Source organism: Salmo salar, chromosome 10, assembly GCF_965601325.2.
Source record: "Salmo salar chromosome 10, fSalSal1, whole genome shotgun sequence".
NCBI classification, from domain to species: Eukaryota; Metazoa; Chordata; class Actinopteri; order Salmoniformes; family Salmonidae; genus Salmo; species Salmo salar.
The window spans coordinates 27,914,964-27,930,157 of NC_138300.1; the positions used below are offsets into that span (position 1 = coordinate 27,914,964).

Here is a 15,194-nt window from a genome sequence, read left to right on the forward strand (position 1 = left end):
CATATGGAACATTTCTGGGATTTTTTATTTCAGCTCATGAAACATGGGACCAACACTTTGCATGTTGCGTTTATATTTTTGTTCAGTATAGTAGATTTTGTTATCGGTTTCAAAAAACCTTTATTTTTGTACTTATGTAACAGTGTAGGTTCTGTGTTGGAGCTCGAACCAGGGACCCTTGCACACATCAACAACTGACACCCACGAAGCATCGTTACCCATCGCGCCACAAAAGCCGCAGCCCTTGCAACGCAAGGGGAAACCCTACTTCAAGTCTCAGAGCGAGTGACGTCACTGATTGAAACGCTATTAGCGCTAACTAACTAGCCATTTCACATCGGTTACACTTATGTATTGGATTTTTTTTTTGTGGTGCAATTTTCATATAAGCCCTTGGGGCTTCCAACTTATGTTACACCGTCACACCGCTTTAAACAAAAAATTGTATTGTTCTATAACTTGTTGAATCTGCATTGTTCTATCAATTGTTAAATCTGTATTGTTCTATCTGTATTATTCTATCCATCTCAAACAGGTCTAAATGGCAACGCTCTTGACGCCCTTCTGGAAGAGAAAGAAAACGTAGGGATGCAACAGAGTACTATTACAGTGGCTATCAAGTTGATCACCAGCAAGCAGTGTTGTCACTAAGATGCTGCCAAGTTGTAATAACAATAATTTACAGTAGAGGCCGTTGTCAGACAAGTTCTGGCATCCTGACAGCAAAAGATTTGTACCTTGGCTGCGTTAAACTTGATGATGAAGATAGAAGATGACAGGCCAAAGCCGATACCAAATAATCAAATCAAATGTTATTTGTCACATGCTTCGTAAACAACAGGTGTAGACTAGCAGTGAAATGCCTACTTACAGGCCATTATCAACAACGCAGAGAAAAAATATAGTAAAATAATTACGACGAATTAATACACAATGAGTAGTGACAACGATAACTTGACTATACACTTGTTTCGTTTTCTTTATAACTCGACTATACACACCGGGCACCAGTACCGAGTCAATGTGCTAGATACAGTATGTATATATAGGCAGGGGTAAAGTAACTAGGGAACTGGATAGATAATCAAAATCGAGGTTAGTGATCGCTGTTCTGATGTCCCGAAAGTGTTTTCGGTCATAGGAAATGATGGTGGAGACCTACAACAACAAAAACGTAAATATACACACAGCATTAGGGAGAATCTCAATTGCAAATATTCGCGTCCTCTCTCCTCGCATCCGTATCAAAACCTATTGGTGGAGAAAGTAAGAGGTGCGGGACCTATGGCTTTCTCATCCAATGGGTTTTCAGAAGGAGACGAGGAGAGAGGACGCCAGAGAAATGAATTTGAGATCTTCCCTTAGTGTAACTCTAAATCACAATCTGCTTTACTAAAGTTTGAGTGGTCACAGAGTACTCAAACAGAATGCATCAAAACCAATCATTTATATCTACACTAGATGACTAACAGGGGGCGCTTTTTTAAAGCAACTGCACTTCAATCTTGGCACTCCCTCACCACTGTTATTTTTTGGGGAGAAGCTTAATAAATGCATTTATTAATGTCTACATTTGTTTTTGCCACATTTATTCTGTTACAGAAACCTTAATCCATACTTTTAATTGTTGAATTATGTGAGCTAAACATACAAATATACATTTTTTAAATATATAAACCATTTTCCTTATAGTATAATGTTTTGAAAGTTCTAATGTTACTGTCCCCACAACAATAAACAAATACTTAAATAGGCCTACATGTAATTTAGTCCTTCAAACATTTAATTTAAATGCTGTAGAATTCCATTCATTCATATGGAGGACTGCTTCTTCTGGGGGTGCCAATATGGCCGACCGGTGGCTTCAAAGCCTCTCAATGGCCAATACATAGCATCAGCAATCCAGGGTGTATATACATCACTGATCAAATCTAGGGCCTAGATTCAATCAGATCAACCTGCGATAGCAGACACCCGCATACAGGATGTTTTGTCGGTGTTTGAGGTGGAACTGAGTTGGAGCTGTCAAATCAGTGAGCAGCTGCTCTTGCAATCATTGTCACGATGCCACACCCACCCCACTCGTGTTAGAAGTTCAGAAAGTGTAGGCTATATAGAAATAATTAAGCTCAAAGTGAAAAATCATTCAACGAAATAATGAGGATTTCTATCAGCCTAATCAAGGTGTAGATTACATCTCACATTCCAGAGTTCGAATTTGTAAACAAGGCTGCATGGGATTTCTCTTAATGCGACACCATGCGACCAATGACAATGTCCGCTTTCAGTGTAATACCAGGAGCCGCTTGTGGATTTGACAGCTCTAAAGCAGTTCTACCTCCAACACCGCGAAACAAAAAAAAACTGCTATGCTGATGTTGGCAAAATCGGATTTGACCGAATAGAGCCCTAAGTGTAAGTTTGTTTAGAGAAAGCGTCTTAAGTGTGACTTTATTTTTTAAATAACAAAAATGTAGTAAAATCCTAGTGACACAGTGTATGTATATACACTGAAATGCATTCTCAGATCTGAGGTTTGCCGCCCAGTCCTGGATTTACTCCACTCACTTGCACAGCTAAGAGCAGGAGAGACATCGTTAGTCATCTAGGCTGTATCCAGGGATTAATCAAAATGCAATAACTTGCTCCATTTTCTCTGCCCTTGTTGAGTACCCCTTGCTGATCTGAAAGGACTGGATGTGTTTGAGCAATATGGTAGTAGCTCCACCAAAGCTTGCTAGAAGTTCAGGTTGAGTGTCTGACATAGGGCTTACCAACCAGGAGCTTACACCTATCAAATCCTATCCCATCGAAGGGAGTGATTCAAAAGTGGCAGGGCAAAGGTATGCAGTTACCTACTGAATATGGGCCCAGATATGGAGTCATGTAGCTGCCTAAATTACAAAGTGGTCTCTCATATACTTGAACTTGAACAGAGAGATATCTTCCCTTTACACTAGTAAAGTATGTAAGGTATTCCTAGTCATCACCCTAAAAGCTTTCAGGGAAAATATTCACATATTGAGGTATAGGAGATTAACCAAAAAACTGTTGCTATTTACTGTCAACTGGCTATGGACATACTCAACTGTCTGCCACTGACTTTCAGAATGCAACGTGGTTGACAGTTCACATGTCCAGCATCACCTCTGGAGTATAGCCTGCCTATAAAAACAGGGCTTAGTTTAACCATTGTAGCATAACTGTTGTGGCCTTAGTCTGAAAGGCTGTTTCATGACGCTTTCAGATATAATTAAGCCATGTCTATAATAAAACTATAGTCTACCATGTTTACGTAATTGCTGTTTGAGGTATGGCTATGCTTTGATACAGAGTATCAGTGTATGCACTTTAAACGTTGTACATTGTATAAAAGGGCAGTGGTTAAATTAACAGAAATAGATAGCTAGTTTCACAAATTTCTGTGTTATAGCAAATAAAAAAGAGAACTTAAATTGGGTCAAGATGTAGGCCTATGGTATATCATGGAATTGTTTGTCATTGAAAATGATCATTGTTGGACACATGGTGCTGTATCAGGATTCAAAGTGAATTGGGAGAAAACTTAAATAACGGCCATTTAAAATGATGACTTCTCAAGCTTAGAAAGTAAATGTAAGTGGAAATGGCCAAAGACACATGAAATACTTTTGCCTGATACCATACAATCTGGAGGAGGCATATCAAATCTATTATTTTCCTTTAATAGATTAGATTGAATCTGATGTTCAGAGATTGAGATCTCTCCCTATTTCTTTGTTAGGTAGGGTCAGCATAATCAAAATGACAAAACATTCAACAAAAATATAAACGAAACACGTAAAGTGTTGGTCCCATGTTTCATGAGCTGAAATAAAAGATCCCAGAAATGTTCCATACGCACAAAAAGCTTATTTCTCTCAAATTTTGTACACAAAATTGTTAACATCCCTGTTCGTGAGCATTTCTCCTTTGCCAAGATAATCCATTCACTTGACAGGTGTGGCATATCAAGAATCTGATTAAACAGCATGATCATTACACAGGTGCACCTTGTACTGGGGACAAGGAAAGGCCACACTAAAATGTGCAGTTTTGTCACATTACACAATGCCACAGATGTCTCAAATTTTGAGAGAGCATGCAATTGGCATGCTAACTGTAGGAATGTCCACCAGAGCAGTTGCCAGAGAATTGAATGTTCATTTCTCTACTATAAGCCACCTCCAATGTCGTTTTAGAGAATTTGGCAGTACATCCAACCGGCCTCACAACTGAAGACCACGTGTATGGCGTTGTGTGGGCGAGTGGTTTGCTGATGTTAACGTTGTAAACAAAGTGTCCCATGGTGGCGATGGGGTTATGGTATAGGCAGGCATAATCTACGGACAACAAACACAATTGCATTTCATCAATGGCAATTTGAATGCACAAAAATACTGTGAGGAGATCCTGAGGCTTATTGTGAGGCCCAGGTGTCTGTGAACAACAGATGCATATCTGTATTCCCAGTCATGTGAAATCCATAGATAATGGCCTAATGAATTTATTTAATTTGACTGATTTCCTCATATGAACTGTAACTCAGTAAAAATGAAATTGTTTATATTTTTGTTCAGTATATTACCAAGGTTTATGTATTTATTCCAAGCCCTGCCAGTTTCAATTCCATCTTTTTAAATAAAATAAATGACCTGCTTTCCAACTTTATTTGGAATGGAAAGACCTCAAGTGTCAAATGGACTGTTTTACACTTACCCTATAAAGCTAGAGGTCTTGGACTACCTAATATGAAGATGTATTACTGGACTGCACAACTGCATTCACTTAAACAATGAACAGCAGACTATCCAGGTGCATGGAGGAATATCGAAGCCATAAATGTAATTCCTTATGATCTAAAATATAAATTCTTCTTATATATATATTCATTACTTCAGGTCCAAGGTGTTAAAGAAAAAAAGTCAATCCATGGATTCTCAAATTCCATTCTTATTTGGGAAAATGTACATAATTTCAGGAGGTGGAAAGAACCAATATCACCAGGCATCCCTATTTGGAATAACCCCACCTTACCTCAAGTGTTTAATGACAACACCTGTCCTGGTTCCAAACTGTCATCATGAACTTTGAACGTGCACTATGATGGATGTCTACTGTCCTTCAATCAATTACAAGAAATATTTGGATTATCCAAGGCTGATTTCTTGAAGTTCTTTTTTTACAACTCAGAAATCTTATTCAATCGCTTCAACAGAATCTGGATGAATCTAAGGCATCTAGCATAGAAAAAATACTTAAAGAAGCTGATACGCCAAAGTTGATTGCGAAGTTATAGAAAGGGTTGATTGAAGCTACATGATGGTGCAGAATCTACTATGCCTTTCTTATTTTTACCTTTATTTTACTAGGCAAGTCAGTTAAGAACAAATTCTTATTTTCAATGACGGCCTAGGAACGGTGGGTTAACTGCCTTGTTCAGGGGCAGAATGACACATTTGTACCTTGTCAGCTCGGGGATTTGATCTTGCAACCTTTCGGTTACTAGTCCAATGCTCTAACCACTAGGCTACACTGCCGCGAAAGTATTCATCCCCCTTGGCGTTTTTCTATTTTGTTGCATTACAACCTGCAATTTAAATTGATTTTTATTTGGATTTCATGTAATGGACATACATAAAATAGTCCAAATTGGTGAAGTGAAATGAAAAAAATGACTTGTTTCAACAACAAAAAAACAAAAAAAATGGAAAAGTGGTGCGTGCATATGTATTCACCCCCATTGCTATGAATCCCCTAAATAAGATCTGGTGCAGCCAATTACCTTCAGAAGTCACATAATTAGTTAAATAAAGTCCACCTGTGTGCAATCTAAGTGTCACATAATCTGTCACATGATCTCAGTATATATACACACCTGTTCTGAAAGGCCCCAGAGTCTGCAACACAACTAAGCAAGGGGCACCACCATGCAAGTGGCACCATGAAGACTAAGGAGCTCTCCAAACAGGTCAGGGACAAAGTTTTGAAGAAGTACAGATCAGGGTTGGGTTATAAAAAATATCTGAAACTTTGAACATCCCACAGAGCACCATTAAATCCATTATGAAAAAATTGAAAGAATATGGCACCACAACAAACCTTCCGAGAGAGGGCCGCCCACCAAAACTCACGGACCAGACAAGGAGGGCATTAATCAGAGAGGCAACAAAGAGACCAAAGATAACACTGAAGGATCTGCAAAGCTCCACAGCAGAGATTGGAGTATCTGTTCATAGGACCACTTTAAGCCATACACTCCACAGAGCTGGGCTTTACGGAAGAGTGGCCAGAAGAAAGTTGTTGCTTAAAGAAAAAAATAAACAAACACATTTGGTGTTTGCCAAGAGGCATGTGGGAGACTCCTCAAACATATGGAAGAAGGTACTCTGGTCAGATGAGACAAAAATGTTGCTTTTTGGCCATCAAGGAAAATACTATGTCCGACGCAAACCCAACACCTCTCATCATCCCGAGAACACCATCCCCACAGTGAAGCATGGTGGCGGCAGCATCATGCTGTGGGGATGTTTTTCATCAGCAGGGACTGGGAAACTGGTCAGAATTGAAGGAATGATGGATGGCGCTAAATACAGGGAAGTTCTTGAGGGAAAGCTATTTCAGTCTTCCAGAGATTTGAGACTGGGACGGAGGTTCACCTTCCAGCAGGACAATGACCCTAAGCATACTGCTAAAGCAACACTCGAGTGGTTTAATGGGAAACATTTAAATGTCTTGGAATGGCCTAGTCAAAGCCCAGACCTCAATCCAATTGAAAATCTGTGGTATGACTTAAAGATTGCTGTACACCAGCGGAACCCATCCAACTTGAAGGAGCTGGAGCAGTTTTGCCTTGAAGAATGGGGGAAAATCCCAGTGGCTAGATGTGCCGAGCTTATAGAGACATACTCCAAAATATTTGTAGCTGTAATTGCTGCAAAAGGTGGCTCTACAAAGTATTGAATTTGGGGGGGTGAATAGTTATGCACGCTCAAGTTCTGTTTTTTTTGGTCTTATTTCTTGTTTGTTTCACAATAACAAATATTTTGCATCTTCGAAGTGGTAGGCATGTTGTGTAAATGAAATGATACAACAACAAAAAAATATATTTTAATTCCAGGTTGTAAGGCAACAAAATAGGAAAAATGCCAAGGGGAATACTTTCGCAAGCCACTGTATACGGGAAAAATGGGAAACAGATCTAAAGGAAGAAATTGAGGAGAACCATTGATCACAGATATGTGAAAATGTTCATACTTGCTCCTAAAACCTAAGACAAACTACTGCAATTTAAGATGATTCATAGGAGTTACTACACTCCTCAACCTGGTCTCAGAGCATTTCATACTACTATATACTAAATCCGAGACACTCCATTTAGTATGCTGTGTTATGTTCGGTATGGTTACATAAGACAGATGGTTACTTTATGCTTAAACGGTTGAAGGGTGATTGGTCAGGGTGGATGTGTGGGTGTATAACCCAAACATAAAGCAACCCAAATGTTGCGAGTTCAAATCCCATAATAGACAACATTAGAAATTTAGCTAATTCGCAACATTTCAACTATTTACTACTTTTCAGCTACTTTATAACTACTTAGCATGTTAGCTAACCCTTAACCCTTTTCACTAACCCTTCCCCTAACCTTAACCCAACTCCTAAACTTAACCCTAAGCCCTAGGCTAGCTAACATTAGCTAGAATTTGCAACATATACGTTTTGCAAATTTGTAACATATAATACGAATTGTATTTCGGAACATATCATACGAAATGGGTGATGGACATCCACAAATTAATAAATACCATACGAAATGTAACAAGTATCATACTAAATGGAGTCTCGGGTTTATGTACAGAATAATCCAAAATGCTCTGACCAGGTTGCACTCCTGCCAGAATGCATGCAATGCACACAGAAATATCAGATCTCTGTTGGAACCCTATTACATATGCTGTGGTCCTGTGATAAACTGATACCATTTTGGGATAATGTATGTGCTATCATTTCATTGTGTATAGGAATGTATACCCATCCATCTCCACGATTTTGTCTGTTGGGAAATGTAAATATTGGTTCTCAATATCAAAGTTTTGTAATCTAGGTCTAATTGCTCCTCCAAAAAAAATGTAGAGCCATCAGTTGGAAAGCCTCATATTCACCCTCAAACTGGAGGACTGAACTATCTAGCTACGTACCGTTGGATTTTGTATATTATAAAAGGTAAACAAAAAACAGGAAGTGTTTGACAAAATTCTTATAATTGCATTGTTGGTTAAGGGCTTGTAAGTAAGCATTTCACTGTAACCGGTGTAGACCGGTTGTCTAAGGCGCATGTAACAAATAACATTTTATTTTGTTTTTGATCACCGGGAAGGTGTTGTATAGTGGGCGTTTGGTTTTTGTGTTGTTTGTGTGATGTGGAAAAACAAAGTATACTTTTTTTTTTACAATAATAATTTAAAGATATGAATCGAATAACAGAGAACATGTATTTCCAGTTAAATTAAAGCCATCAAATGGTCTCTATCCCATTCCTATCGAATATCACCTTACTAAGAACTTGTGATGTATGCTGCTGACTGACAATTACTTGGTCCAAAGGGCAATCATAGTATCAAAGGCACGATCATAGCGCAGAGTTTGATTGTCCAGATACTATAAGGATTGCTCAATCCGATATTTTAAAACCAGATTTATTATCATTCCTTGTGGCTGGTCATTTTATGTAAGGATCTGAAGTTATTACAACAAATACACTTTATGAAATGTGTAATAAGGGGCCTCAGTAAGTGTTGGGTTTCGTTTTCCGTTTGTCATTATGAAGGCACCCTGTCAATGACTTTGTTTACATTGTTATTTGGAAGGTGAGAGTAAACACTTCAATTCTGCCGAGCAAGAGAGATGATGTTTCCACGGCATATTTCAATAGTGAAATTTGAATTCTGAAATGAATGTGCTCTTTGCTACTTCCCCAGTGTGTTTCTGTTTTCCCTCTCAAAAGGTATGCGACTAGGCCTATAGCTGGAAAGTCTATACGATTACTATAAGTTAAAAAATAATGCATACAAAGGAATACAAATATTGTCATGAAACAGAGGCGTCATGCCCACACGGGCACGTGCCCCTTCAGATTTTTCTTTTAAAAATATATACACAGTACCAGTCCAAAGTTGACACCTACTCATTCCACGGCTTTTCTTTATTTTTACTTTTTTTCTACAATGTAGAATAATAGTGAAGACAACAAAACTACGTAATAACACATATGGAATCATGTAGTAAGAAAAAAAGTGTTAAACAAATCCAAATATATTTTACATGAGAGATTCTTTAAAGTAGCCACCATTTGCCTTGATGACAGCTTTGCACACTCTTGGTATTCTCTCAACCAGCTTCACTACTAAAGGACCCCAATAATAAGAAGACTTGCTTGGGCCTAGAAACACCAGCAATGGACATTAGACCAGTGGGAATCTGTCTTTTGGTCTGATGTGTGCAAATTTGAGATTTGTGGTACCGATCGCCATGTCTTTGTGAGACGCAGAGTAGGTGAATGGATGATCTCACTTGTGGTTCCCACCGTGGAGCATGGAGGTGGTGGTGTGATGGTGTGGGGTTGCTTTGCTGGTGACACTGTCTGTGATTTATTTAGAATTCAAGGCACACTTAACCAGCATGGCTACCACAGAATTCTGCAGATATGCACCATGCCATCTGGTTTGCGCATTTGTTTTTCAACAGGGTAATGACCCAAAACACTTCCAGGCTGTGTAAGGGCTATTTGACCAAAGAGAGTGATGGAGTGCTGCATCAGATGACCTAGCCTCCACAATTAAGATGGTTTGGGATGAGTTGGACCTCAGAGTGAAGGAAAAGCAGCCAACAAATGCTCAGCATATCTGGAACTCCTTCAAGACTGTTGGAAAAGCCTTCCAGGTGAAGCTGGTTAAGAGAATGCCAAGCATGTGCAAAGCTGTTATTAAGGCAAAGGGTGGCTACTTTGAATGTAAAATATATTTTGATTTATTTCACACTTTTTTGGTTACTACATGATTCCATGTGTTATTTTATAGTTCTGATGTTTTTACTATTATTCTACAATGTAGGAAATAGTTCAAATAAAGAAAAACTCTTGAATAAATAGATGTGTCCAAACTTTTGACTGGTACTGTGTGTGATGTGTATATATATATATATATATATATATATATATATATATATATATATATATATACACATCTTGTTTGCCTATAATATTACTAGCCACCTAACAATTTCATGAAGTTGGCTTTAGCTAGCCCAGCTAGGTTCCCAATCTCCCAACTTCATAACTAGCTATGAAGAAGCCATTTCAGGCTAGCAATCAAGTTAGAGTAGCTGGCTTGTCAAACGATCTTAGCTGGCATGCCCGCTGGCAAGATTGGTAGACGTAAGAAAAACAGGCACTAACTAAAAGTACTAAATAAGACTCATTTCTTTACCCCGATTTTAGCAGAGATGCATATTTCGTTTCTTAAAAAAATTAAAAAGAACCAACAGTCAGGAGTATACAGACAGCTCAAGACGTATTTGTAGATATGCAGAAAAACAGTTTTTACATAGAATGACGCATAATGATTATGGTTGTAGATTGCAGGAAAAAGCTTTTTCAGGTGTTATAAAAATGACCCCCTCCGGACCACCCTCACATACTTTGTGCCCCGTCAGATTTTTGGGGTGCATGATGAGACATGACACATTTATGAAACATAAAAGTTAGGAAAGGTTAAAATATTACTTGTATAAGCACTATATGATAATTACTACAAATAACAGCCTTATAGGAATAATAATAATATCAGTCAATTGTTTGTGTGGTGTCTAGAAATAATTGGCAATCATTTTGTATAAAATAACATTTATTTCCAGTAATTTCACGTGACACTACAGCTTGTGACAGTGGAGCAATAGACCTGCAAACAAATGCAATTTCACAAAATAGAGAAGTGTTGTAGTGTAGTTGATAAATGCTGGATAAAGTACACAGCTAAAGTCAATTATAATATAATCAATCTCATATAATCAAATGCAATATACAATGTACTGTTGGACAAAAAGTCAGAAAAGGAATGCCAATACATAATTCGTTTTTACAATTAAGCTTTCGATTGTAATGTTCAACGTCAGTAACCTAAACGTTATGGAAATAACTTGATCCCACTTGAACGTTTTTTTTAAAGCTTGGCTGTCCTAAAAAATAAAAATACAAAATAAAAAGTGAGCAATAATTCATAATTCCTTAGTAACTAAGGTTACCTCCAGATTTATTTTTTTACTATATATTTTTTTTTAAGTAAGAATTGCACCAGGTTCACCAAACACAACAACCCAAATATTTCAAAAAGTGAAATTGGGTTGCACCACTTTTTTTCAATCTCACAAAACCCTACAATTTACATGAACCATATCGAAGTTATAATTTGGATGTGCTCCATATATGCACTTCAGTATTATGCTACTGCATACATTATGGTGTGATGAATAATTTGCCTGTCCGTTTTTCTGGAATTGCAACCCCTTTAGTAATGTTCCAGACAAAATACTTTAATTGTCGAGATATTTTCAGGTTACACACTATGATTGGCGGGGGACTTAAAGCAACAATTGTGTATATGCCCATGGAATAATAGGCTATCTCTGAGAAAAAGTTATATAAGTGAGCTTGGGTTCTGATGCCATTTTGGGCAAGTAAACGGACTAAAAACAAAGCATTATGTACAGCACTGGAGCATCAAACATTACTGATCTCTCCATAACATTCAACACTTGTGGCTACAAATACATTGTTCCTCTCTGAATGTGTCCACTTGAATCCTAGTCCCCACACGACTGAGTTAATGAAGCATTGCACATTCTCAGTCTAACGGTTTGTCTGGGTTATTGTTGACGAGGGGCCCGTACAGGCCATTGGTGTACCCTTGGTCTTTGTGCAAGAGTGTCCTGTCCCGTATGAGGTCACTGAATGAGTAGTCCATTGGTGGCCTGAAGCCCAGAGTTGGCATCAACCCCGTGGTGGAGTAGGGTGTCATGAAGGTGAGCCCTCTGCTGTGGGCCGAGTAGGCCAGCCGCAAGGGGTTTAGTCCCAGATGGGTGCTCAGGGGGTAGGTGCTGGGATCCGCACCAAAATGTGGCGCATTTGGCTGCAGAGGGGAGAAGGCGGAGCGGTTGCTCAGCGTCATTGCGCCGGGTAACATGGGCCTTGGAGTGGAGGAAAGGGGCGGCTGTGCGCTCTGGAGCATGCGTTCTGCTGTCCATACCTGCTCCGGGGCCTTGGCTTGTCCACTGTTGTTGAGAATTTGCTCGATGGCCTGCACCACGTCTTTCCCGCAGCCCTGTAGAACCAGTTCGAGAACACTTCGCTTGTGGCTGGGGAACACTCTGGTCAATATGTCGATGGGGTTCATTTGCCTGGAGGCGGCCGAGGAGGGGGATGGTTCTTGATCATCTTTGTCGGTCTCCGAACCCGAATCAGATCCTAAGGGGCTAATCGAACCCGGGGTGTCCTCTCCGTCTTTCAGTGCCTTGGAGACAGGAGAGCTAATGAACGACTCTCCGTCTCCATTCTCGGAGCCCGAGCCATGACGCCCGTCTGGTGATGAGATCCCTGGTTCGCTGTCAGTGGAAACCGATTTGCCCACCGTCTGCTGCTGGGTCACTGATACTGACATTTGGGACTTCGGAAACAATTCAAACTTCTGCATGCTTGAATCTGTGAAATAGATACATCAAAAAACGATGAGATGTCAGTCAAATAACAAAGAAGCCCAATACGCTCCGTTTGATTATTTTACCAAGATGGTCAGTGTCACTTGACAGTTCGGTAAATTAAAATGCCAACTTGTCATCTTGAAATATGCGTCACGTCAAACATTTCTCCATCAGGGTCCTTTACGTTACTCTTCAAAGTTGCGGAAAACACGCTTATGCACAAAACAATCTGACCTACATTGTGCCAATATCATTATGTCGGCCTATCAGTGTTTATGAGCAGGCTACTCTGAGCAGGATAATATATAAATCCACTTACCGGAGTTACTTTCGTTGTTGACAGAACCGAAGACCTCATAATTCTGACGAGGTGGTATGATGCCGTTGGCGGCCGCCAGAGCTAGCCCTTCTGCTGTCCCGTACAGGAGCTGCAGCTCCCGGGCTTCGTTCTCCTCCTGAGCTTGTTGTCGACGGAGAGCCACTTGTGCGGCCATTACGCGCTGCCTCTCAGCGATTAGGGTGCATTTGGCGCACATGCAGTCCTTCCAGCGGCAATAGCGTTTATGGCCCTTCAGCGCAGATACCACGCCATGATTCCTGCAGCGGGCACACTTCGGGGTGCGAGGATACTTCTCCGTTGCGCGATATAGCATTGGACCCCTCAGGAGGCTACTGGCCATGGAGACGGGGATGTTGACAGACGCTCCGGCTCCAGGGTGGACCTGGGAACCTGACGGCGCGGTGGAGAGCTCTGGTCTCAGATCCATGTCCTATTGCTGATCAATATCTACTATCAATTGGAAAAAGTAACGTGATGATGCAGCGTGTATTGATGCTGAGGAGTAAATTGTTCAACCGTTCACACCAGTCGAACAGTTGTCAACATCTCTGCACAACTTCTAAAGTAGGTTCATCTACTGGTGTTCTGTCCATTGAAGATAACGATACGTAGCCCCACCAAGATAAAGGACCGGTTGTCAACTTGCGCGAGTAAGGTATAAAAACGCCATGCAACCTGTCAAGAGTTGATTAACTCTGCAACAATCTGTACTGAAAAACGAACTTTAAACGTGTTATGTACGAGGAGAAATCCAAGAAACTTGCAGAAATTAGTGCCCTGTTTTAACTTAATATCACCAAAAAGGAGCCGAGGTTGTTATACTCGCACCAGCGTGAGACACTAACTTACTCAAGAGATTGCCACTAGATACAGATCCTCCTCTCTCTATTGTTACTCCTACGTTTTCATTAGACAAATTTGACAACAATGTGGCGCCTGTCATTGGCCAAAGGGGGAAGGTGCAATCTGATTGGCCTGTCACTTTTTCAACTGTGTCCATCTGAGTTCTTTCTCAAATAACAAGTGTTTAGAATCTGAAGGGGATCTGAAGAGCTAAAATACATAATTTTTTCAACTTGAATTCAAAAGCAAATAGAAAACTACGCATCAAGTAATATTTATAAAAATGGTAAATATTATGGAAACAGATTCCAAAGCTCAAATTAAATGTAATTATCGAGACATTCAGGGAATAATTTGATTTCTGAAGTTGATCTGTATTGCTTTACTTGATTATATTGCTTGATGTATCGTTACGTGTCTTTCCTATATAAAACTCCTTTATTGATCCTTTCATTTACGCTTTTTTTATTAAGACAATGTTTAAAGGCTCACTTACGTCACTGCCCTTTAATTCCGTCAAAGCACAAGGTAAGTACATTTACATATTGATTCAAATAGACTAGCTTATGCAGCGCAAGAGCTGGTAGAATGTTGTGCATGGAGTTGGGAAAAAAACGTCTGTAAGATAAATTAAAATACATAACTTTTTATCATAATAGTAATTAACGTGTTTTTATTGTACAATGATAGCACCATTACTACACGATTTTAATGCTACTCATGGACATTAATTATGCGATTTAATTGAGCCAAGCCGGACCCGTTGATACATAGGCTACTTATCTTATGTAGACTATTGTGCACTGACAATAATAAAAACGTTTCAGTGCGGTTAAGTTTAGGAATACAATTGACGTATCGAAGACCATGTCGAAAAGTAGCCTACATATTATTTACGTTGTCAGCAAACAGTGAGCCAACAACTATCCTTCCATTCTAATTTTTTTGGTACAATATTTTAATTCAAGCACATAGCTACCAAATACCTTCAACGTGCATAAATCAAATGGTAAAAAACGAGTAACCTTATGAGTTGATAGGCTATAACCTAAACAAATAATTTACTGTGAGTGAGACAGAAATTTAAAGACCGCATGTTTTGCAATTACAGTAACAGCATTTGAGGTCGTGAGAAAATATAAAATCCAACAACCTCGTACTTGACGGATTGGTCTTTTGCTTGGAATTATTTTTGAGAATAACCATCTTGAAATAATTGCTGCTTGTCACGTTGGCTTTT

The 15,194-nt window shown here is 39.4% G+C and overlaps 1 protein-coding gene across 1 annotated transcript; it reads right to left on the minus strand.

The window, feature by feature from the left end:
* Window positions 1-10,904: 10,904 nt before the first annotated feature.
* dmrta2 (DMRT-like family A2) lies at window positions 10,905-14,180 on the minus strand. Its single transcript, XM_014216633.3, has 2 exons — window positions 13,091-14,180; window positions 10,905-12,772 (listed from the first exon to the last, which is right to left on the minus strand). The coding sequence occupies exons 1-2, from the start codon at window positions 13,536-13,538 to the stop codon at window positions 11,919-11,921; spliced, it is 1,302 nt and encodes a 433-aa protein (XP_014072108.1). The 5' UTR covers window positions 13,539-14,180; the 3' UTR covers window positions 10,905-11,918.
* Between the last annotated feature and the right edge of the window lie 1,014 nt (window positions 14,181-15,194).

Excerpts from the sequence above, each read along its gene's own strand:
- dmrta2 (XM_014216633.3), bottom strand. The coding sequence starts at position 13,538 with ATGGATCTGAGACCAGAGCTCTCCACCGCGCCGTCAGGTTCCCAGGTC. Across the intron at positions 12,773-13,090 it reads CAACAACGAAAGTAACTCCG|ATTCAAGCATGCAGAAGTTT; the intron begins GTAAGTGGATTT and ends TCTATTTCACAG.